We start from the raw sequence: 24,314 nt of genomic DNA, 5'->3' as shown, positions 1-24,314 counted from the left end.
GGAAAATGGAACCTTAACAGTTGCAAAATGTTCCATTGTTTGAATTCATCATGATTTAACTTTTCTCCAATTGTTGGACATCTAGGTTGCTTCTCATTTTTTCACTTTGATCAAAACACTCTAGTAATGACTAATTTAAAATAATTTACAGAAAGGAAAAAAAGAATGAAACATTTGAATGAAGACAGCCACCCTCAGGAGCTAACCAGCCTGAGTGGCACTGTCACCTCCTCTTGGAAAGGTTAGACCTGGATAGTTTGAGGTGGGGCCATGAAATCACTAATTTTTTAAAACCTTTCCCTGACCTCTACTTCAGGACTTAAGGACTTGTTATTTATCCCAGCAAGTGCAATAGAAAACCTGAAAAATATAATATATCCTCTTCTGCTAACCCAAAAGAATGAGTTCAGAAGAGGAGAAACTCTCTATTTCAAAAAGCTATCTCCTACAGTAGGATACATATGCCAAAATTTTAAAAAGACCAAGCAAAAGAAAGTGAAAAACAACATTCTCTGTTTTAAATTCTGCTTTATGTTCCCACGAAGGATGAAAGCTTTAGCATCTTAAGGTTCCTCTTACGTGTGTTGCATCGTTTCCCACTCCAACCAGAAGGACAAGAGCAAGTGTTTGGTCCCACGCATTTTCCTCCATTCATACACACAGGATCACAGATGCCTACAGGTAAAAGCATGAAAGGTCAGCCCTTACATTCCATAGTTTTGTCTTTGCTTTACCTGTAGTTGACAAATACCTTTAGCAATGTCTTACTTTTTTGGCATCTCCTACCAGTGTATCCTTCACGACAGACACACACATTATTTCTCATGCAGTGGCCACCATTCTTACAGGGAGGGTGACAGAAAGCTGAAAGAACACATGGCAGCAATCTGTGATTATTACACATTCAATTATTACATATGAGACATAACATCACGTGCTTGTTATCAATGAGGCCATAAGGCAGAGAAATGTGCTGTTCAAATAAAAGATCACCTATTAAACCTGTCCTTTCTAAATCATGAAATGTGATGCTTATACCTATAAGCTGCTATAGGGTTAGCACAATTTGAAATGTATTAAGTGTTCATAACAAATCGAGTCTTTGATATTACAATGAATATATTATAAATCTCATGTTTCACTATACAATAAGTAAAGCATGGAGTGATCTAGACAAAAACCCAGAAAATAAGTCAAAACCTAGCTCAAAATAAGAATGTACCTGTTCTTGTGGAAATCAGACAAATCTCAATAATTTCTACATATTTAGAAATGACTCAAATTAGCTTTTGAATACTTACTAAGGTTAGGAAGGCAGAGCTTTATATGCGACTTATTCCTGTGAATGCTTGGTAAAAATCCTTTTAACAATAAATTCTTGGCTTTGTTAAGAATATTTGTTAGATAATTTTGAATATATCTTACTGGCAGCCCCTATGTATATAATTCTGTTTTATGAAATTCAGAGGTTAAGATATATTAATTTTATGACATGGTTATGATTACTTCATGCTTTTTCCAGGTATGAAAATTAAATGCAGGCATTTCTTTGAAGTAATACACAGGCAAACCTGTCTAGAAAATTAAAAATTTAATTTATTCCTAAACAATAATTAAATAAATGTTAGTTTGTATTTTAAAAATTAATTTCAAATTAACTGGTATTAATATAGGACTAGTGTAGACCGACTCCCAGTTTGTATTAATAGATGCTTTATTTCCAAACACTGTAAGAAAAATTCTGTTTTCAAATGGATTTTTAAATGGAAATAATGTAGAACTTTATAATAATAAAACAACTGAAAGCTTTTAGCAAACGGATAGTTTCCAATATTTTAGGCTAAACTTTTTCTGGTTCATGCTTGAGTCTACTGTTATTTCTCTGACATTTTATTGATACTTCTTACTGGTGAAGAAATGTTCTTGTTTTCTGCTCCCTATCCTTCATACAATTTAAGATTATTATCATTTATTAGAAAAAGTATATATTTTCTACTACAAAACTCTATAGGAAATGCCTGTGGTTAGGAATTTAAAACTTAAAAAAGCTCCACAAATTATTTATGATGGGTAATCTTGCTGTAATTAATTATCCACAAAAACTTGAGTGTAGAAATAAATATTTATACAAAAAAGCACATACAATTAATATATACAAAGGGTGCACAATTTAGACTTGGCCATGTCTACCCATAATCCCACATTAGGAAAAGGAGGTTTATGAGAAAAATCCATCCTCCACATATATTTATGAGAATCTATGGGCCCCATATGGCTCTGTCACCAAACCCTAGAGTGAGCTAAGCAACTGGCATTCACTCTCCATGTGAAATCCAAGGGGTAGAGCAAATTTGAAGGTGTATTTCATCATCTCTCCAGCCATACATCCTAAGCCTTCCTTATTAGTTTAGTAGTTTAACTTTTTTATGTTGTTTCTAGCTCAATTTCTATCTTCCACTTTTAAAATTCTATAGTGCACACAGTATATGTTTTTCATATGACTTTATATTCCACCTAATTTTATTCAGTCACTTTCAATGTATGTGCCATCTTCCCTTCCCACCATTTAGGCTCACAGGAAGACAGATCTAATAAGAATTACAAGTCACAGCCACTGTCTAGATCATACTTGAAAGCCAGGAAAGTCTGAGGCATGGAGGCTTTAAGTAAATTTCCATACCAGCTCGAAACTTGTGGAGGTAAGCTAAATCTAAAACCTACTCTCTTCTCACAATGATAGTCTATTTTCTGACCCTTAATGCATGGAATATGTTCAATAGATAATTTTTAATTCAATTTAATAATTGAGAGATTGCTTCCTTTATCCACTTATACAACTGGCATATGCATTTAAAGAACTTTTCTTACTATTCTTACATCTACTTCAAGTACCATGACAGACGTGAGGTTTTCATTTCCTTCCTTATGCTCTCCATTCAAGCTACATATGTAACTCTTTAGCATGGATTTAGCCAGAGTCTTCTAGTTTTCAAGATTTCCCTTAACTTAGTCTTTACTTCTTTTTGTTTCTCAAACTGTTTCCTCAAAGGAATACGAATTTCAGGAACTCATTTCCATGATGGCATCTTTTCTGCTTTATTTTCATCCTACGAATTTTAGCCAACATCCAAAATAAAAGAAATAGAATTGCAAATCAAAGTGCATCACGGCAAGGAAAATATAAATTTTAGGAATTATGGAAATACTCTGACATGTTCTATAGCAAAACTCAACTCTACTTTTTTTATAAACTCAAAAATATGAAGATGCAGAAAATACACATTACATATTATTGATTGGCATTCATTCATACCCTCAAGACATCCCCATTATTCTGAAAATAACCTGTAACATTAACTATATGAGGGAAAGTGTTAAAACAATAAGCCGTGAAAGAGAGAAACAATGCATTTTTATGTATCTGTATCTTCTTGCATAGTGCTGTGCATAGGTGATTCTTCATAAATATTTAATGAAACTAAGGTGAAAAGAGATTACGGGATAATAGTGAACAGCAGATTGACCATAAATCAAACATTTTTGCTGTGTTGGCAACAACAATGATACAATTTCGTTACAATAGACTACAAGAGAACTTTGCTTGTTTCACATCTTAGTCCTATAAAACTGCACAGAGAGGTACCAAGGTCTGAGCTTCACATATATTGAGTAAATATAGCCATTTTCCATAATAACTTTGATATATTTTTTGTAAGCGAGTAATTTGGTGGAGATACTTGAAACATCACAAGAATTGTGGGGAAGATAATAGCATCTTTCCCTTTGAAACTTATCTTGTGTTTACTCAGAGCTCTGTCAATGTCTAACTTTCCATTCGCCCTTTTTACATACAAAGAAAGAATAATTACCATTCTGACACTGTGCACCAAAGAATCCATTTGGACAGCGGCAAGTGTTTGGCTTATTACACGAACCACCATTGAGGCAAACAGGGTCACACAAAGCTAATGAACAGCAGGAGGAAAAGAGACCATAAAAGTTTTATTATTTAAAAAATGAAAGCTGCACAGAAGTACAAAATGGTGCATAATGAAATATTTTATTTTTACTGCAAGTAAAACCTATAATTAATTAGATTTGGCCAAACGTAAGAGGAATGAAATAACTTGATAATTGCTTGGAAATGATATTCATTAAGTTTACAAATAACACTAAGCTAAGAATTGTGAAAGGAAAGAAACAGGAAAAGGTGGCTCGCCAATCAGGACAGATTTATTTTAGAGAAAGCAAACTTGAGAGGTGCCTACTGGCTGCGTTAGGTCAGAGGCTCACTCTTACAGGCTAAGAGTTTTTAAGGATTTTGGGAGAGTTTGTTACAGGTTTGGACTGCTTCTGTATCTGTTGTGCTTATCTGGGAGGGAGAGATGTAGGTCTGTTCCCATACATCTTTCTGCAGCTACAGGCGTATCTCGAGCATCTGCTTTTAGCTTTCCTGTCTTAGTGCCCCGGAAGAGGAAAAAAACTGTGCTTTTTAAGGCCCACTGTTTTACTGGGGCCCAGTGTATGAGGGCGAAGTTTGGCAGTTACTCAAGAGACTGGCCCCCACCTCCCTCTGTGCCAGAGCTGTCTTATTTGTGTTTTGCTATCTGCTCTTTCTGGCTGCTTGTAGTGAGAAGAGAAGTGATTTCCTTGAAATACATGAGACTAGAAAGGGAACTGGAATTTAAAGTGGCAGTGTTTTTTAGAGATGACGCTGCTCCTGCTCTACTAAGAATGTGGAGCCTGTGATGAGAATTCAGAATGCCCAGCCTAGTTGAATGCCCACTTGTCTCGTCATGTCAGTTTCATATTTCTTAGGTGCGTGTCTTCAGGACATTGGCATATTTTAACTTTTAATTGACATGTTCATTGAACATATTTCCAACTTCACCTTTACTAAGGTGGGTCCATACCAATAGATATTAACTTCTCTCAAGTCCTAGCACATTCAAAACATTCTTTGTTTTTGCTTCATTTTTGTTTTTCTTTGAAAGGCATGCCCCATTTCATTTTCTGCCCTACATCCTACCCATTCACCAACATCTACTACAAATACTGTTTTCCTCCTCACTCCACTTGCTAAATTAACTTCTCCCTTCTCTTATAAGGAACTGTGTTTCAATAACATTACTTATCATAACTCAACCTGTATCATAGTCTTTTTTATAATTGTATCCCATGTCTCTGTCACTAATAATATGCTACTTGAAATCAGGGCAAAAATCAAATAGATATTTGTTTCCATTTGTATCATGCTTCACAAATAATTGGCCAGCTATAAACACTGAATTACATTTTCGCTGAGAAAAAAGTCATTAGATTATAATGAATTATATCAAACACAGAGCATTGCAAACATTGCTGCCAAAGAAACAAGCCTAGGCAAGGCATGGTGGCTCAGGTCTGTAATCCCAGCACTTTGGGATGCAGAGGCAGGCAGGTCAGGAATTCGAGACCAGCCTGACAAACATGGTGAAACCCCATCTCTACTAAAAATACAAAAATTAGCTTGGCATTGTGGTGCGCACCTGTAATACCAGCTACTTAGAAGGCTGAGGCAGGAGAATCACTTGAACCCAGGAGGCGGGGGTTGCATTGAGCAGAGATTGCACCACTGCACTTCAGCCTGGGTGATGGAGCAAGACTCTGTCTCAAGAAAACACACACACACACACACACACACACACACACACACACACACACCCCAAGCCTAATACATGAAATGGAATAACATGAAGTGTGTCTACTTAATTCAGGATTGTTTAGATATTTAATGAAATACGATGTTTGTGTTGTGATGAAAAACTTTAAACAAATCTAGAAGGTTCAGCATGTTTCTCTTCACCATAAGGTATGTCAATGAGGGAAATATAAAAGGAAAAAAAGTATTGGTTGGCTAAGATAACAGTAAAGCTGTAAGACACTATATGGTTCAATGTAAGAAGAAAAGTAACGGAGAAGAAAGAGTTTTAAAAATCTGTCTGAAATAACAGCTTCATACCTGTCTTGTCAGGTCAGTTTTATATTTCTTAGGTGCACGTCTTCAGAACATTGGCATATTTTAACTTTTAATTGATATGTTCACTGAAAATATTTTCAGTTTTACCTGTACTACAGGTGGGCCCATACCAGCCAGGCTTGCACTGGCAAATATCTGGTGTGAGACATTGGCCTCCATTTTCACAGTGCCTGTTACAAACCACTGAGATCACAGAATAAAGAGAAAACAAAGATTAGGCTTGGTGTAGTCATATTGTTGGTTCTCAGCTAGCTAGCTCATAACTGCCAATCACATCTGCTAATGTGTAAGATCAGAGAGAAAGATAAAATATAATTTATACTCAGGCTTGAAATACTCTCTGATTCTCACATTCAGTTATTTTATTTTTTTGGTTAATAGAGATAGAAAAAATAGAAAAACATTCAGCCAAGTGGTAAACAAGAGTTGGCTATTTAGGAAAATTATTAGTTAGTGATGAAAGCAATCATAGACATAAATTTAAAAATAAATTTATATGCAATTTAACAAATTCGAATTCCTGTTATTTCAAAGAAAGGTCATGGATAGCATCAAAGTGATAGTTACTTCCAAAAACAAACTTTTTTATCTTAGTGCTGGCCGCTGTGGTTGATCCCAGTGCTATGCAAGATGGTAACTGTCGTCATCAGTCATCAGTGTGTGTTCTTTACTTAGAGTTAGGGTTCATTTCGTGTAGCATTAAGGCCATCAACTATTCAAAGAAGCAATTTTATTATATCAGACAGTAGGAGAGTTTTGCTTACTTGTTTCACACCTTGGTCCTACAAAACCATAGGGACAAGTACAGAGATTGCCAGCCATGCACGTGCCACCATATTGACAAGGTGGGTTACAACGTTCTGCAGATACAGATTATGTTATTAAGTCAGTTCTTAATTTTTAAAAAGTCAGTTTATAATTATAAAGAACCATCACAATAAAATCTTGTTGTAAGAACAATTTATAATATGTAGCTCGCTTTTACTACAAAATTTAGTTCCATAAAACTGACTATATTAATTCACACCAGAAACATTTACAAATCAGTAGCATGCTTTGATTACTTTTTGTTAACTGAAAGGAAATATAGGATCTAGCCTTCTTGTGAAAAGTGAGATTTGAACTTACATATTCCTGCCTTACAAATACAGCTTTCCTATAGTTCCATAGTTATTTTCCTATCCTAATTTGATTGAATGTTTCTGGAAGTTCAACCTAAATTTACTTTAGTTTGTTAATTTGTAAGTTGCCTTGCCATAAAAACATTTAACATGGCTCTCAGCTTATTCATAATTATATGCACCATCTACCAAACTATCTTTTAAAATATTATTTTAAAATAAACAACTTATTTCTTTAAAGTATCATCCACTTTAGGAATGCTATTTCATAATTTTCCACTCAAGATTTAAAATGAAGCAATGCAATTATATGGCTATAGATGTATTTTTAAAAATTCATATTTTAGGTTTCTTCTTACTACTTTACATTTTCTAATTATTTGGCATTTAACCATATTTTGTAGGTCATTCAACAGCTTTCTTTTGCTTAAAGCTAAAATATTCGTAGAGATATAGTACCCTATCACTTCTTGGCCTTTTGGCTAAATTCAAGGGTAGAGATATAGTACCTTATAACTAAACCTCAAATCATTTTAGAGGATAATTTTACCAACAACAAATAAGCTATTACTCCTTGAATCTCTGATTTCAGAAATTTAATTCTTTAGAATCCTCAAATAAATTATATTTAGTATTTTAAAACATAAAGTCCTACACCAGCTTTAATAAGTATATTTGAGTATATACACAGTAAAACTGAATTGTGTTATAAAATGATTTTTAAAGCTATTGTGCTATATTTTAGGCCTATATTTGATTTTTAATTTGAATTATCACCTTCATCACAGGTTGTTCCACCGTGTCCTGGAAGACACTGACAAACGTTAGGCTTAATACATTTTCCATGGTTTTTGCAATCAGGGTCACAAAGAGCTGTACAAAATAAAGCCCAGGTTTTAGACATATCAATTACCAAATAAAATTTATCATGCAAACTAATGAATGATGTTACCTACCAGTTTGGCAGTTAGAACCAATGTAACCAGGTTTACATTTGCATATGTTTGGGGCAACACACTCCCTACTTTTTCCACATGGATATCTACAAATGGCTTTAAAAAATCAAGGAAAAAAAGGTTAATTGCTAATACAGAACATACATGTTGCCCACAGACTTAGTTATAATAAAAGCAAAAGTCTCTGAAATTTGAATAGTATGATACTACTGTTAAACAACAACCAATACATTTACCCATAAAATTGTGTTTTTTTCCTTTATATTTGTTTTACTACTAGTATGATGGAGAAAAATGATTAATAAGGTAAGGAAGAGCCATCACATGTGGTAATGACTCCCCAAGCAGAACGTGATGTTGGAGATAGCAGCTAATCATACATGGGATTACAGTGTCTTTTCAAATGAAAGTTTCAATGGAATTTCAGATACTAATCTGCCAAATGTTGGCGAATGACAAGGATAATCAGAATTTCAAAGAGCAAGATGCCAGGAATGTCTCGTAAACTAATAGGTTACTATTTCCTAAACTTCTCTAATTACCTAATATATTCTAGTTAGCATTCTATACTTCCTGAGATAACCGAAATGCATCAGGTAATTTTGTTCTATTTGTTAATAATAAGGTGTTTTATATTATAAGCATGTAGGTATTGAGGGTTACTATTATTATTCCTACAGAAAAAAAGAAATCTTTAGTCCCTCTAGGTAATACTGAGAACATAAGAAATTTCCAACAACTCTCCGGCTTAAGTTTAGTCTCAAGCCAAAACACAAACAAAGCAAAACAATAAAACAAAACAGCTTCTAATTTGTCAAAGTCAAAAATTTGATTTTCATCAGAGAAAACAATGTTAATAATTGTGAGAAGACAGAAAAAATGCCGTTAAAATGAAAGTCATATACAATTTGCTATAATCTCAAAAGAGGTGGAGGGATTACAGAGAAACCTAGTTCATGCAAATAAGCACCTATGCCAGAATTAGGAATCTGAAGCACTAAACACCCACTGTGAGCTGAAAAGAACACAGATCACAATGTTAATCAGATCTATGTTGACGTCTTTTGCTGATTAATGCTGGGAAACTCAGTCGGCACTCCAAAGCTGTTTTCTCATCTGTACAACGGGAAAAATAATCCCCAATATGTGGGATTCATGTGGATTATATGACACAGTTGATACAAAATGTTTCCACAGACCCTGGAACACAGAAAGTACTCAAATATATTTGTAACATATAAAGTTGTGATACTCTATAATATTAACATGATTTTAGCGAAAAACTCAGAAAATCCACTTTTGTTCTTTCAAAGTATGATGAGAATACAGTATAAATGATCAATTAATAAAATAAACAGAAAAAAGTGAACTAAGCAGAATAAATAGAAATTAGTAAATTAAAAAATATATCTTTGTAATTACTTAAACTTGAATTAGATAATTTTGTTTTTGTCTTCTGAAGACTTCCATATTACCTCTGCAATTGATACCATCTCCATAATACCCAAAAGGGCAGCGTCCACATTTGAAGTGACCATCTGAGCTTGGCACACAGGAAACACCAAGGAAACAAGGCGAGTCTGCACAAGGTGATATTTTGGTTGATCCAAACTTTTCTGGCAAAATAGTGATTGTTTTGGTAACAGATGACACAAACTCCTCTTCATACTGTATGTCACCTGGGGAAGTCCTGCTAATTTGAGAATTATGCCCTCCTGTCTCTGTTTGGATGGTGCTCTGGATATCACCTTTTGCTTTGCCATGGGTGCTGTTTGGGCTCATGCTTAAAGAGCTACTGTTTTTCATAGAAACTTCCAACTCATCCGGACTGCGATTTGTACTGAGACTATGATCCACATGTTCAAAACCTGATATCTGATGGGAAACAGTCTTTATTGAATTATCCATTTGAGCTGTAATTGATTTTAGTGATGAGCAGGAGATGTTGATTGTGCACAATAACTTTTTGATAGTAGCGGGAGTGGGGGTAAATCTTGTACCAATTAGTGAATATTCTGTTGATGGTGGCTGAAAATTTATACCTGCACAACCAAAAGATTTTTTAAAAGTTAGCAGCATCTCTTAATAGTCTTCTCTACCTGATATATTTTACATTAAGTAATTCATTTCTTCATTTGGTATCTACATGTCTAACACTGTATGTCGCAGGAGCTGTATACTAATAAGAAATCATGACACTCTTTCTGCCTTCAAGGAGCCTATAATCTTTTGGGGTAGACAAGATAACACAGAATGTTAAACAGTATAGAAGTTAAAGTACAATCATTTATTTAATTAAGATTTTGAAATAGCTAATGAAAACTTGTTGATCACCTCATACACGTGAGCCTCAAAACAAAGGAAAGCACAGCCCCTATCCTTGAGCAAGTTAGAATGTTGTCAAGGATACAGACATGTGAGCCACTCACTAAGACACACAATCATTGAGAACTACTACAAGACCGACAAATATAAAAATGAAGCCTGTAGAAACACAGAAGAGTAAGTAATTTTGCCTATAAAGAAGACAGGAACTAAATGTGTAAGTAAAAATTGGAAAATTATATAAATGCTATTTTACATGAGAGGCCAACAACCATGGCTCTAATAATTTTACCAATATGATAAAATGAGATTTTATGTCTCCATCTTGGTTGCTCAACTAGAAATTAAAACATTTTTACACATCTTTTTTTAGGTGGTTACTACTTATTTCTACCTGCCAAAATACTTCATTTCCTTATAACTCATTTTTACTTCTTTGACATGGAAAAATCTAATGAGTTTTAGAGTATGAACACATTTTAAGCAGTGATTAGACAAGTTTTTCTTGTTATACTGTCTAATGCAAATTTAGGGCTTGATTTTGCACTGTCTTCATACAAAGCTCTTCTTAAAGGTTTTAAAATGTAAAAACAGAAAACCAAGCCAAATCACAAAAATAATCCTTAACATAGTTGGCGACAGATGCAATGAAAGATTTCTGAAAAATGTGAGAACTTCTTGAAACGTAAAAAGTATATGCGATCAGACTAATAGAAACAAGAGTGCACCAAATATAGCCCCAAACATAAATAAGGGCAATGAAGTGAGCACAAATAAGTCAACAGATGCAGCAAAAGGGTCCTCGACTGACAGTTCCCAGGAGAACTGCTTCAGATGATCCGCGCCGAGTCAGTGCCCCCTTCCACGAGCCTCTGCACACAAAGGGGACTCCTTCCAGAACCAAACTGCTTTACATGAACCTTCTCCTTAAGAAGAGTGTTTATTGTGAGAATTGGAGAAAGAAGCAGAGCAGAACTGCAACTCCAGATTGCAAAAATTACCACTGAAGAAAGTAAGAAAAGAGCATATGTTAGCAAATGAATGTTAGTAAATTACATTTTTTCTTTTGAAGTTTAATGAGTTGATGTTCCTATGAAGGTATAAATCAGAGATATCATAAAAATTGCAAAATACAAGAATCCTGAGAAGATATTTGCCTTACACATATTAAAATGTAGTATAAAGCCACACTAATCAAAACAATGTATTATTGGCATAGAAAAAAGACTATTAGAAAATAAAAACATAATAGAAAGCTCAGAAATATATCTTAACATATAAGGGACTTTAAATGAAAAATATGATATTTAAATTCAATGTGGCTTATTTTATAAATGATACTACATAATTGCTATTTATCTGGAACAAAAAACGTATTGGACCACTACTTCATATCATAAAATGACAAATTTCAAGTAGATTAAAAACTAAATATAAAATATAAAATAATAAATGTTCTAAAAGAGAATTTAAAGTTCACATTTATAACTTAAACCTTGAGAGATCCTTAAACTGAAGCTGTAAATAAAAGATTTTAAAAATATATTTATTTGATTACATAAAATTTTAATGCTTTCATATAAAAAGAAAACACAGATAAAGGCTAACCCCAGAGATAAACATGCTAATTTCAAGTACATATTATGTATAGGATCAGAATATATGAGGTGGTCACAATATATAAAGTACTCCTACAAATCAATAGAAAAGGCAGCAAAAGGATAGCGATTAGCAGAAAAACAAATCTAAATGATTATTTAAAAAAAGAAACCCAATTAAATAGATAACTTTTGTCAACTTCTATCTAGGAAAAATCAAAAACAATAACAGTGGTAAGATACAACTAAACAACTTTGGAGATGAGAAAATTGAAAAGCTATATACAAGAAGACAATTTTAAATTGTACAAGAGTACCACCTATAATTGTTTACAAGAATTTGAAATCTAAATGTGACAAATGATTTTCTGGCAAAATACAAATGAGTAAATTGACTCAAGAGGAGATATAAACGTTGATGGAAATAGAAAAACAATCCAAAATTACTCCCCCAAATTACGCTAGGACAGATCACCTAATGAAAAAATGTCACCACATAGTCAAGGAAAGAGTATTTTCAAAACTGCAGCAATGCACAAAAAGAGATGAAAAGTTTTATGAACACTTTATTAAAGTGGCATAATCATATAGTCAATATATTTGGGACATTATATAAAAAATTAAAATGGTATGCTAGCAAGTCTAAAGTAGCAGTGTTTTTACAGAAAATTATATCAGGGTTATACTTGTATCTATTAATATAATTATATCATGTAATTGCATAAAGACAAGACAGAAAATATAAAATGTTGAAATATAATATGCATTAATTACTGATTTTAAATATTGTGACAAAATCAGTCTAAAGAAACTTTGTTAATTGCAATTATGGTAAGTAATAAGTGATGCCAAAAAAGCATTTGATAACATTTATAACCCAATCCTGATTTAAAACTAGGAATTCTGAAAAGGCAACTAATAAAAGGAAAATTCATTAATTGGATAAAGGATATCTAATAGAAACTACAGTGATAACATGGTCAATAGTGTAACATGAGAATTCCCATACCATTAACAAAGCTCTCCCTTCCCGACAGGCTTTGTACTAGGGGTACACCATACTACAATGAGAGTGTAAGTTTGAGACCCTGGTCTCCTCAGTGAGATTGCTCTGGCTCAACTCTCTCTTCTGTTATTTAAAACTCCACAATCTGAACACATTACTTAACCCATCTATGATTCTGTTTAATCATCTGTAAAACAGAAGTAATAACAGTTGCTGGAAATAGCTATCATGAGGATTGAATGAAGTAAGACACAGAAAAACGTCTGCCTGGTGCTGGCACATTATAAGTATAAATTAAATCTCACTATTAAGACAAGGAAGTAAAAAAGAATAGCAAACAAAACTCCTCATTTTCAAAAAACAATTAGTCTGCCAATAAAATCAAGAAATATAATCCACTATAACCATAGTGTACATCGGAGTATTCAGTGAGGTAACAACAGAGGAACAATACTAAAATCAAGACTCATTTCCTATGTTCCAGGAATCAAAAATATCTTAAGAGATACCCCATTCATAACAACGGTTGATATTACAGAATGCAAAGGCATAAAGAAAGCCAATGTGAAATGTATGATAACTTTATGAAGACAATCACAGAATGTTATTGAACCAACTAAGAGCTATTAAGAAAGCCCTATGACACAGAAAAGGCCTTGTGAACTAGTGAACTTCTTATCACTTTTAGGGTTTGAGCAGATACTGGATGACCAGTTTCCAGGGATTTATAAAATATGTTTGAAATGGTCATCTCCAACCATAAGCTTCTCTGCAATCACTGTAAATGATGCTTTGTTTGGCCAGGTGCGGTGGCTCACACCATGCCTGTAATCCCAGCACTTTGAAAGGCTGAGGAGGGTGGATCACGTGGTCAGGAGTTGGAGATCAGCCTGGCCAAGATAGTGAAACTCCGTCTCTACTAAAAATACAAAAATTAGCAGGGCCGTCGTTGCAGGTGCCTGTAATCCCAGCTACTGAGAAGGCTGAGGCAGGGAATTCCTTGAACCTGGTAGGTGGAGGTTGCAGTGAGCAGAGATTGTACCACTGTACTTAAGCCTGGGCAACCAAGCAAAACTGCATCTCAAAAAAAAGATGCTTTGTTCATAAGAGGACATAAATGCATTTTTCTAAAACATAAGTCACACAGACACAGGGAGGGGAACATCATTCACCCGGGTGTTGGGGGTGGGGAACTAGGGGAGGCATAGCAGGGGGTGCGGAGATTGGGCAGTGACAGCATTAAGGAGAAATACCTAATGTAGATGACGGGGTGATTAATGCATCAAACCACAACCATGGCACGTGTATACCTATATAACAAACCTACACGATCTGCACATGTACCCCAGTACTTAGGGTATAATAGATACATTTTTCAAAAAGATGATAAGCCAGATGATTCAATAGATTAGCAAGAGAAAGGATAAATTTTAAACAGTTTTATATAACCCTTAGTTGATCTTTCTAAAAATAAATATACTTGAGGAATAAATATGTTGGTCTTCCAGAAAACGAATAGGAGGAATTACTTGTCATTAGATTTTAACTATGACCATTACTTACTAAGGGAATTTCCATTTGTTGGCTTAATATACCTCTTTCTCTCTTGGGCATTTTTATCATCCTCTTCCTTATTTACACTTTCATCAGATCTTGTGAGAACCACAGTTTGTGTAGTAAACTTATTTAAAACCTGTGTTTCAACTGTAAATGAGAACAAGGAAAACAGATTAGACTTAAATCATTATACAACCAAAGCACCCCAAATAAGAACACACACTACAACTGCTACTTGGGTTAAACTCTGCAATTTAGATTAAATAACTAGCTTAAATGTCATCTCTTCTGCACGCTTTTCTCGTGTGGACTGAATTATGTCCCCACCCCTCCAGATCCATGTGTTGAGGCCCTACTCCTAAATGTGAATGTTTGGAGAAAGGGTCTTTAAGGGAGCAAATGAGGTTAAATGAGATCATAAGAGTGGCACCCTATTCCAGTAGGACTGGTGTCCTCACAGAAAGTGGAAGAGATATCAGGAGAGCACACACATGCAAGAAAAACCTGATGAGAAGATAGCCAGCCTGCAAACCAGAGAGATCTCACCACAAATCAACTCTACTGGCCCCTTAATCTTGAACTTTCGGCATTCAAGACTGTGAGAAAATACATTTCTGTGTTTAAGCTACCCAATCTGTTATGGCAGCCCAAGTTAATATACCATTCTTCGGTTGCATTCACCCACCCAATCAATTTTGTCCATCTGGGTTCTCACACAGAAATTTGCCCTTTCTGCTATTGACTCTTATGTGCCCAACTAGTTAGCAACAACGTCAAGAATAACTGCTTTATTCGTGTTGATATTCATTGACTCTGGTACCTATCATAAAACTAAGAAAACAGCCAGGTGCAGTGGCTTACTCCTGTAATCCCAGCAGTTTGGGAGGCTGAGGCAGGCGTACCATGAGGTCAGGAGATCGAGACCATCCTGGCCAACATGGTGAAACTCCATCTCTACTAAAAATACAAAAATTAGTTGGGCATGGTGCTGTGTGCCTGTAGTCCCAGCTACTCAGGAGGCTGAGGTGGGAGAATCGCTTGAACCTGGGAGGCTGAGGTTGCAATGAGCTGAGATTGTGCCATTGCACTCCCCAGCCTGGAGACAGAGTGAGACTCCATCTCAAAAACTAAAATTCCTTCTGTATTAATAAATGCCTTCCTACACTACACAAGTTACTCTGACAATGTTCAGAAGCATATTTAGTCACTCATGTGTAAGGGGATTTCGTTCAACCTGTTTTTCTCTTAAATGCCACTGAATGAAGACTTTATTGAAGAAATGGGCCTATTTGGGAAAGAAAAATGCTAGGTCACTTGTTAGAGTGAAAGTTGTGAATATTAGGGATGTGATATTGAAGGGTAAATGTGAGAAGCGGAAGTACAGAATTCCCCTCCCCATCCTATACTGTGTCACTCATATCTGTGGGGCTAGACAGGCTTAGCCCAATCGGAAGCACAAGATGATGCTCTTTCCTTAGTACATATTTGTCATCAAAGAGCGTCCCATTCACTTAATTAAACCAATGGTATTGATCGTCCACATTGTCTTCTATAACTTAGTTTTTTCTGTTTTTTTTGAGACAGAGTCTTGCTCCGTCACCAGGTGCCAGGCTGGAGTACAGTAGCACGATCTCAGCTAACTGTGACCTCCGCCTCCCGGTTTTGAGCAATTCTCCTGCCTCAGCCTCCCAAGTAGCTGGGACTACAGGCGCGTGCCACCACGCCCAGCTAATTTTTGTATTTTTAGTAGAGAAAGGGTTTCACCATGTTGGCCAGGATGGTTTCCATCTCTTGACCTTGTGATCCGCCCGCCTCGGTCTCCCAAAGTGTTGGGATTACAGGCACCCAACCAGCTTTTTCTGTTTTAATCTTTTAAAATGTTGATGCCCACCAATTTTTTTTTTTTTTTGTCGGCTTTCCTCTAAATCTAAGAGTTCTTCCTGGACAATTCTAAAACATAGCTGATGATTCTAAGAATTACATTTTCAACTTAATCCTCCTTTCTGAGCTCACATGAGTATTCCATAGTAACCCTAGCTTCTGTGCATCCAAACTGAATTCATTCTAATTCCCCTTCAAAACAACTTGTTTTTTCATTACGTTGCATGTGTTTCTTAGTCAGCTTGAGCTGCCATATCAAATCATCACGGATTGGGAGGCTTAAACAACAGAAGTTATCTTGCCATTCTGGAGGCTCGATGGTCAAAGATCAAAGTGATCAAACTGGCTGATTGAGTTTTTGGTGAGACCTCTCTTCCTGGCTTGGAGATAGCCACTTTCTTGATATGTCCATACATCACAAGCTGTCTGGCGTCTCTTCATATAAGAACACTAATTCTATAGGATCAGGGTTGTACCCTTATAACCTCATTTAACCTTAATTACTTCCTTTCTCCAAATACAGCCACACTGGGAGTTTGGGCTTCAACATACAAATTTTGGGGGGACACACTTCTGTCCATAGCAATGCAAATGCAAATTCTACACACGCATTCACTAAAATTAAGCACTTAAAACTTAATGAATCTCTTTGTCTCATCGTACTAATCCCAATCACCGACAAAGTACTATCAATTTGCTCCTTTAGTATCCCTTTCATCATTACCTCATCTCAGGTTGGTACATCTTTATCTTTTCCCTATATATTTGAAATATTTTCTTAACTCTTCTTCCCACCTTTAGATTTACACGGTTGCTTACCCACAGGTGGTCCCTCCTACACACTACTCCTTAAACTATCTCACATGGAAACCGTATCGTGTTTCTCTCCTACTTCAAAGTTTTAACAGAGTCTCTCTCCATGGTTTTTCTGTGATCTCACTACTGGCTACCACTCCAGACCCAACTCTCGTAGCAGCTCCCCTTTCTTCCTATACTTCAGGCACGCTGAACTATTCACAGGGGCACAGCGGAGTGTTGTCATGTTGCCTGCCTCTGTCCCTTTGCTCCTGCTGTTGCTTTTACCTGAAATGCCTTTTTCTCTCCTGATCTATCAGATTCAGTTCTCATGTGTCTAGTATAGTCTAGTCAATTCCTTTTAAAAAAGGTTTTCATTATTTCTCCAGGTAGATATGATTCCCTGTGTAGTATTCCTATTAGCCCTTTTGGGAATTCTATCAAAAGACACAGAACACCGTATTGTACTATGTAATTACTAGTCATATTCCCTGCTACTACACTCTACCTGTTAAGTCAGAGGACATGTCTTATGTATTTTTGCATCCTCTATATCTAGTTCAGTGCATGACACATAATGCATGTAAACTGAATAAATACATGAGTTGAAGACAGGAACTGTGCAATTAGAATTAATTAAATGTGGCTGGGTGCGGTGGCTCAAGCCTGTAATCCCAGCACTTAGGGAAGCCAAGGCGGGTGGATCACCTCAGGTCAGGAGTTTGAGATCAGCCTGACCAACATATAGAAACCCCGTGGCTACAAAAAATACAAAATTAGCCAGGCATAGTGGTGCATGCCTGTAATCAACTCAGGAGGCTTAGGCAGGAGAATCACTTGAACCCAGGAAGCAGAGGTTATGGTGAGCCCAGATCGCGTTACTGCACTCCAGCCTGGCGACAGAGTAAGACTCCGTCTCAAAATAATAATAATAATAATAATTAAATGCAGAAAAAAAATCACATAGCACAAAGTAGGAACTTTTACCATGGCATATTTTTCCATCACCATAAAATCCTTTTGGACATGAACCACAATGATAGGAACCAAAAGTATTGAAGCACTCTACTCCCTCAAAGCAAGGCTTGGAGTCACACTCATCAACGTCTTCCTGGCAATGTTTGCCTATACAAAATATAGATCAAGAGCTTAAATTATTTAATTTGAAAAACATCATATGTCCAGTGGGCTCATTATATAACTTCTTCTGCTTTTTATGTCTGTCCTTCTAACTGCAAAAGAGCTGCTATACATTATGAGTTTAGAAGTATGCTGTTTTTAAAACTTATTGTATAATCAAATATAAATTCACTAATTATATTCAATTTAATATTAAACCAGACCGTCCAAGTACATAAGATTTTTTTTTTTTTTTTTTTTTTTGCAAATAAGATGAGTTAAGAATTCCACTAATATTTAAGGCAAAAAGTTTCATATTACAGCAGTAATTTAAACTTCAAAAATTCAGTGATTTTTAAAAGTTACTTTGGATGGCTGTCTGTTTAGCTTAAGGACAAATTGTTTAGTTATTGCCCTGGCTGTGAAAATTAATGAAAATTGTTCGTGTTACAAAAGTCAGTATGCCCTTCATAAAAGTTTTTGAGTTGACGTGGTGCTGTCCGAAATGCTGAACAACTCATCTGAATGAGTAAATTCAGTCATATATGGATGGTAGACCTTATTACAATAAAATTTATGAGGCAATCAACATATGAATTCTTTTAAATATAGTCTACAGTGGAGTAGAAAAGAGAGCTACATTCATAGTCCCAAATGATAAGATTTTTGTTTTAAAATGCTGAAGAAAATTAGAAGACGCATATATATGTTGCTTAGTTCTACTGCAATGTTAAAATAGATGTCTTCAGGAAAAATACCAGCTCAATAACTATATATTTACTTATTAAACATTTACATCTATTAAACATAAAGAAAATATTCATATGAGTTTTTAAAAAGCCATGGGAAATTAAAGGTTGGCAGTCATATATTTATTTCTGTAATCACACATTTTAGGACTATTAATGAGTTAGTGATATGCTAACATTTCATTTGATTTCAGCTTTTTACCATGATATTTCTAAGTCAATGAATTATTAATAAAAACTCTCTGAAGTGACAACTTTAATATTTTCCCTGGCATAATTCCTTTATTTTTCCAGATTATATCTTTTTTTTTTTTTTTTTTTTTTTTTTTTGAGATGGAGTTTCGCTCTTGTTACCCAGGCTGGAGTGCAATGGCGTGATCTCGGCTCACCGCAACCTCTGCCTCCTGAATTCAAGCAATTCTCCTACCTCAGCCTCCCAAGTAGCTGGGATTACAGGCGCGTGCCACCATGCCCAGCTAATTTTTGTATTTTTAGTAGAGACGGGGTTTCACTTTGTTAACCAGGATGGTCTCGATCTCTTGACCTCGTGATCCACCCGCCTCGGCCTCCCAAAGTGCTGGGATTATAGGCGTGAGCCACCGTGCCCCGCCCATATCATATCTTAATAGTAATACATTTTAATACATTTCTCCCTACCAAATATAGGTAGAAATGTTTAACAACCTGCAAAACAGGTTCCTACATTGTTATTACAGTTATAAAAATTGGCAAAATTATAATAGTGTATGGAACTTATAATTTACAAAAACAAGGGATATGGATAGTAATTATATTTGTAATAACTTTTATTAAAATTGTAAAGATTTGTACTAAAATCTTTAGGGCCACACATTTGCTTGAGTAATCTGTAGATGAGTGTTTCAAGGAGCTTTTCTTTCTAATTTTTTTATGAGAAGCAAAAACTTACCTTTGAGCTCAGGTGGACAATCACAGGAATAACTGTGAAAACCACTAATACATCTGCCAAGACCACAGGGGTTGGATTGGCACCCACTAATGTCCAATTCACAAAGACTGCCATGGAAGCCAGGCAAGCAGACACACAGGTACACTCCACTCCCTGGAGGAGATTTCCTATCAGACACACATGATCCACCATTCAAGCAATCACAAGACTTCACAGTCACCTGCAAAAGAAAAAAAAGAGAAATGTCTTATTTTTCAATAAAATTCTTTTCAGTTAATGCACCAGAAATTATGACAGGCATGTGTGTTTATGTACAAGTGTGATCAAATCACTTATATTTGCAATCGTTATCAGTTCTATTGTCATGTTAAATATACTGTAATATTAAATATATATACAAACACATACATGTAATATAAAATGGTATTAAAATAGTTTAATAAGGCAATTATGCCCACTCCCAGGTGCATAACCACAATATAACACTAAGGATAAATTTTCTAAAAAAATTATAGGAGGATCAATTTCTGTCATGCAAGTAGAACAACTTGAAAAAAATCATGAAAGTGGAAAGCAGTTAGTCACCTGGGTTATTCACAAATCTAGAGAGCAAATGATCTCCTGAATTACCGGGTTAATATGGCATAGTACACAGCTGCTCTTCATGATATTACTTCAGTGTAAAAGCGTGTTCCCAGTTTCAAATGAATAAAGGACACATAAACAGTGTGTAAGTATTAAGTGCTCATGACTGACATAATCAAAAGAAAAAGTCGATAAAGGAGGTATAGCTGCCAATTAGTTATCTCAAGTCATATTTATAATCTTGACTTCTAATTCAACATCTCAGATCCTTTCACTTGAAGGAAAAGGGTATAATTATCAATCTTAGATTAATCACAGATCTTTCATGAAGGTGGAGCTGAATGAGTTCTTTATCCTTGTCATAGTGAAGTGCCAAACAAAATAGTATAGAAATTATTAATTTAGATCTGTGCTTCTGGGCTTGAGACTCTCTCTAAGGTTTTATATTCTTACAAAGAATAGTCAAAGTTTTGGCAGTGTAATTTCCCATACAATGTTTAATAATTTTGTTGGTCTTTACAACTAGGAATATGGCTTGTATTTTAAATTCAAATAAATTCGTTAAAATTGCAGAATAATCCAGTGACACTTATGTAATTATAAAGATTACCTCAATCGTGACTCTAGTTTCTGCATCACAGTCATCATTAAGGCGTAGAGTAAACTGTTGGGGAGTTAGCAACTCTGTTTTCCACATAAAAAGCCCTGCAGAGGAGATGTTTGCTCCTTTAGGACCAGAGTCCAGTGTAAAATGGATGTCTGAACCTTCTGGATCGAAGGCCACGAACTGATACTCAAGGTTTTCACCATAAAATGTCTGCAATTTGTCTTGCAATGCTTGAATCACTGGGGGCTGGTTGTCTGTAACAGAGAAAACACTTAACTTCATACTGTGTGCTTCTGAGAGCTCCCACAGAGACGCATTTTGATAAAGACTGAACTCTGCTAAGTTCTGTTTGCCACTTTCATTTTTTAAAAAAACATTCTCAGTAAGTTCAATTCCACTGTTAGACATGTGAAAGTAACTGACAGGTGCAAGACCTGGAGCAGTGCTTCGGAAGTTTGAAAAGCGCCTTGGCTGCAGCACAGAATGTGTAAATACACATCCACCGTCCACACTGGGGGCCGCGCCTCTTCTGTCATAACTTACTTCTTGCTGTTGCCTGCCTCTCTACTCTCTTCCTCTCTCTGGCTGTGAACCCTTTGCCCTCTGTTTCTTTCAGTCTTACTTTCTCCCTCTACTCCCTTTCTCTATTCCTCCCTCACTGCCCATGATTGCCCTGTTTCTTTGGCTCCTCAGAATGTTTCTCTCTGTACCTGCCTCCCCAGCTGTAATACATGGGAGCCATTAGTCATACTCATCTTCTGCTCCTCAGAGGTTCATTCGGTGGCTGAGTGAACACACTAAAACGGTGACTATTTCAGGCTGGGCGTGGTGGCTCACACCTGTTATCCCAGCACTTTGGGAGGCCAAGGCGGGCAGGTCACCTGGGGTCAGAAGTTCCAGACCTGCGTGACCACCATAGTGAACCCCTGTCTCTACTAAATACAAAAATTAGCAGGCATGGTGGTGGGCACCTGTAACACCAGCTACTCAGGAGGCTGAGGCAGGAGAATTGCTTGAACCCTGGAGGTGGAGGTTGCAGTGAGCTGAGATCATGCCACTGCACTCTAGCCTGGAAGACAGAGTGAGACTCTGCCCATCCCCCAAAAAAGGGGGCTATTTTAGGGGACGGGCAGAGTTCCCTTTATACTCATGAAACAATTGAAAACCTCTTTTTACTCTTTTTATGTTGTCTTATATTTAAAAAAATGTCTACCTTTCCAGCCCCCTGGCTTAACAGTTGGAACAAATAGCCCCATTGCATTGTACTGAGTACAAACCCTCCGCCTGCATCCACGAAGCACCAACGTCAGGAGACTGTAGTTCTGGCTCCTGTTCTGTCCCTGCATAGCCTTACACAGGCAGCCTCATTTATTGATCTTAATTTCCTCATCCTCAATATGAGAGATTTAAAAGACATGATATTTTTATGACTCTTTATGACTTTGAACACTATGAGACTATTATGAATCAATCAGTCAAACTATAGCCATTAAAAAACAGAGGCACCAATTCAGAAGTTGTATTTTCATCTCTTGCAGTGTATTTTTCCTCAAATTTCCATTGCCTTTCCACAGCATTCCATGAGTCTTAACACCTAAGCAGTGAATCATCTGGTAAATGTAATGAAATACAGTAATGAAATATGCACATGCAATTATAATGATATTACAAAGCATTGTATAAATATAAAGTTGTATGACTCCCTTAAATAAAACTACATGGGGCCAGGGAATAATTGTGTCCTGTTGTCTCTAATTAATGTCTGGTCTCCCCATGAGGAAAGAGAACTTAGACATCTATACGGAACCAACATAGCTGTATTTATGAAAGTGAGGAAGTTATATGGCATATGACTATAATTTGGGATATTTTTTGAAACAAAGTATCTCAAAATTGTCTGTACCCAATATGATACTCATCACATCACAGAATGGTAGCGCTGGAAAACACTTGATAGATTACTGAGTCCAGATACCTGGTTTAACAGGTGCTGAATCTATGGCCTTTCAGCTTAAATGGTTAATAATGTCACAAAACTGAACAGAGGTAAGGCTAAGCATAGGTAATTGTGTGCAACTGAATTAACAATTCCCATTTCTTCCATTAATAAATCACATTTGCTTTCCTAATCAAATATTAAACTGAATATACTATACCCTCAAAGTAAATTTGCAGTTAGGAGAGATGCTAAATTAAACACAGAGGTCATTCATCTTAAACACATTTATATAACTTCTGGCTGAAAACCACTTTAAAAAATGTGTTGTGTAGGAAACATTTGAATTAATAAAGAATAACTTACTTTCTAAAAATGACCAAGTAAATGTTGAAATTTTGGGTCTACAAATGAAGCAAGGGCTGGTTGGACTTTTGTCTCCTTCAAAGTAGCAGAGTCCATCAATAATGCAAACATTTTTCTAATGGAAAATTTTTAAAAAAGAAAATATCAATAAAGTACAGCTATAGTTAGTATATTTTAAAAACTGTACATAGAAGGATAGCAGTATATGTACTGATGATCCCAGTGAAAGCATATACATCTATTTTGAAGATGAAATATTATTCCATACGTCATAATCATAAGTGCTTATTAGAAAATAAATTAGCTGAATATGCAAATATCTATAAAACTGATCAATTTGGAGGTAATAAAAATACATATAAGTTTTATCTCTGCAAAGTAATAGCTTATAATTTATAAATAACATGGGAGGAAATCTCTCATTTGGTATTTTCCACTGCTAAACTCATCCTGGGAGTGCTTTATTCAAAATAAAATAAAACCAACTTCTTTTTTTCCTCCACGACTTATAAAATCATATTGGCTTACAGTTATCTTCCACTACCCTAGCAGCCCACTACGTTCTATGAACATAGCCAACTAGACTGGATCCATGGCATAATTATCCACACTTAATAATCGATATCATTACACAAAACATTTGAAAGAGATGCCGATCAGCACAGAAAGAACATTAAATGGAGCAACTACTCTTGGGAGAAGAGTAAATTTTATTCAGGAGATACGAACTTAGCTCATTTTACAAAAATCTCCTTTAATATCCCTT

The 24,314-nt window shown here is 35.6% G+C and overlaps 1 protein-coding gene across 1 annotated transcript in view; it reads right to left on the bottom strand.

Moving 5' to 3' along the window:
• Nucleotides 1–24,314, bottom strand: part of VWDE (von Willebrand factor D and EGF domains) — a 79,146-nt gene that overhangs the window by 5,845 nt on the left and 48,987 nt on the right. Inside the window, exons 16-28 of the mRNA XM_064380360.1 lie at nt 23,549–23,663; nt 21,250–21,500; nt 20,055–20,274; nt 18,246–18,383; nt 14,589–14,729; nt 9,572–10,138; nt 8,097–8,192; nt 7,918–8,013; nt 6,784–6,879; nt 6,107–6,202; nt 3,870–3,965; nt 769–864; nt 580–675 (exon numbers count right to left, since the gene is read on the bottom strand). Coding sequence (XP_064236430.1) covers nt 580–675; nt 769–864; nt 3,870–3,965; nt 6,107–6,202; nt 6,784–6,879; nt 7,918–8,013; nt 8,097–8,192; nt 9,572–10,138; nt 14,589–14,729; nt 18,246–18,383; nt 20,055–20,274; nt 21,250–21,500; nt 23,549–23,663 — 2,104 coding nt within the window. The remainder of the gene's footprint in view (nt 1–579; nt 676–768; nt 865–3,869; nt 3,966–6,106; nt 6,203–6,783; nt 6,880–7,917; nt 8,014–8,096; nt 8,193–9,571; nt 10,139–14,588; nt 14,730–18,245; nt 18,384–20,054; nt 20,275–21,249; nt 21,501–23,548; nt 23,664–24,314) is intronic.

The sequence above is a fragment of the Aotus nancymaae genome, unplaced genomic scaffold (genome assembly GCF_030222135.1).
Source record: "Aotus nancymaae isolate 86718 unplaced genomic scaffold, 86718_ANA_hifiasm-v0.15.2.pri h1tg000025l, whole genome shotgun sequence".
NCBI classification, from domain to species: Eukaryota; Metazoa; Chordata; class Mammalia; order Primates; family Aotidae; genus Aotus; species Aotus nancymaae.
Note: the sequence above shows the minus strand (reverse complement) of the source record. Positions and strands in the feature narration are given on the sequence as shown.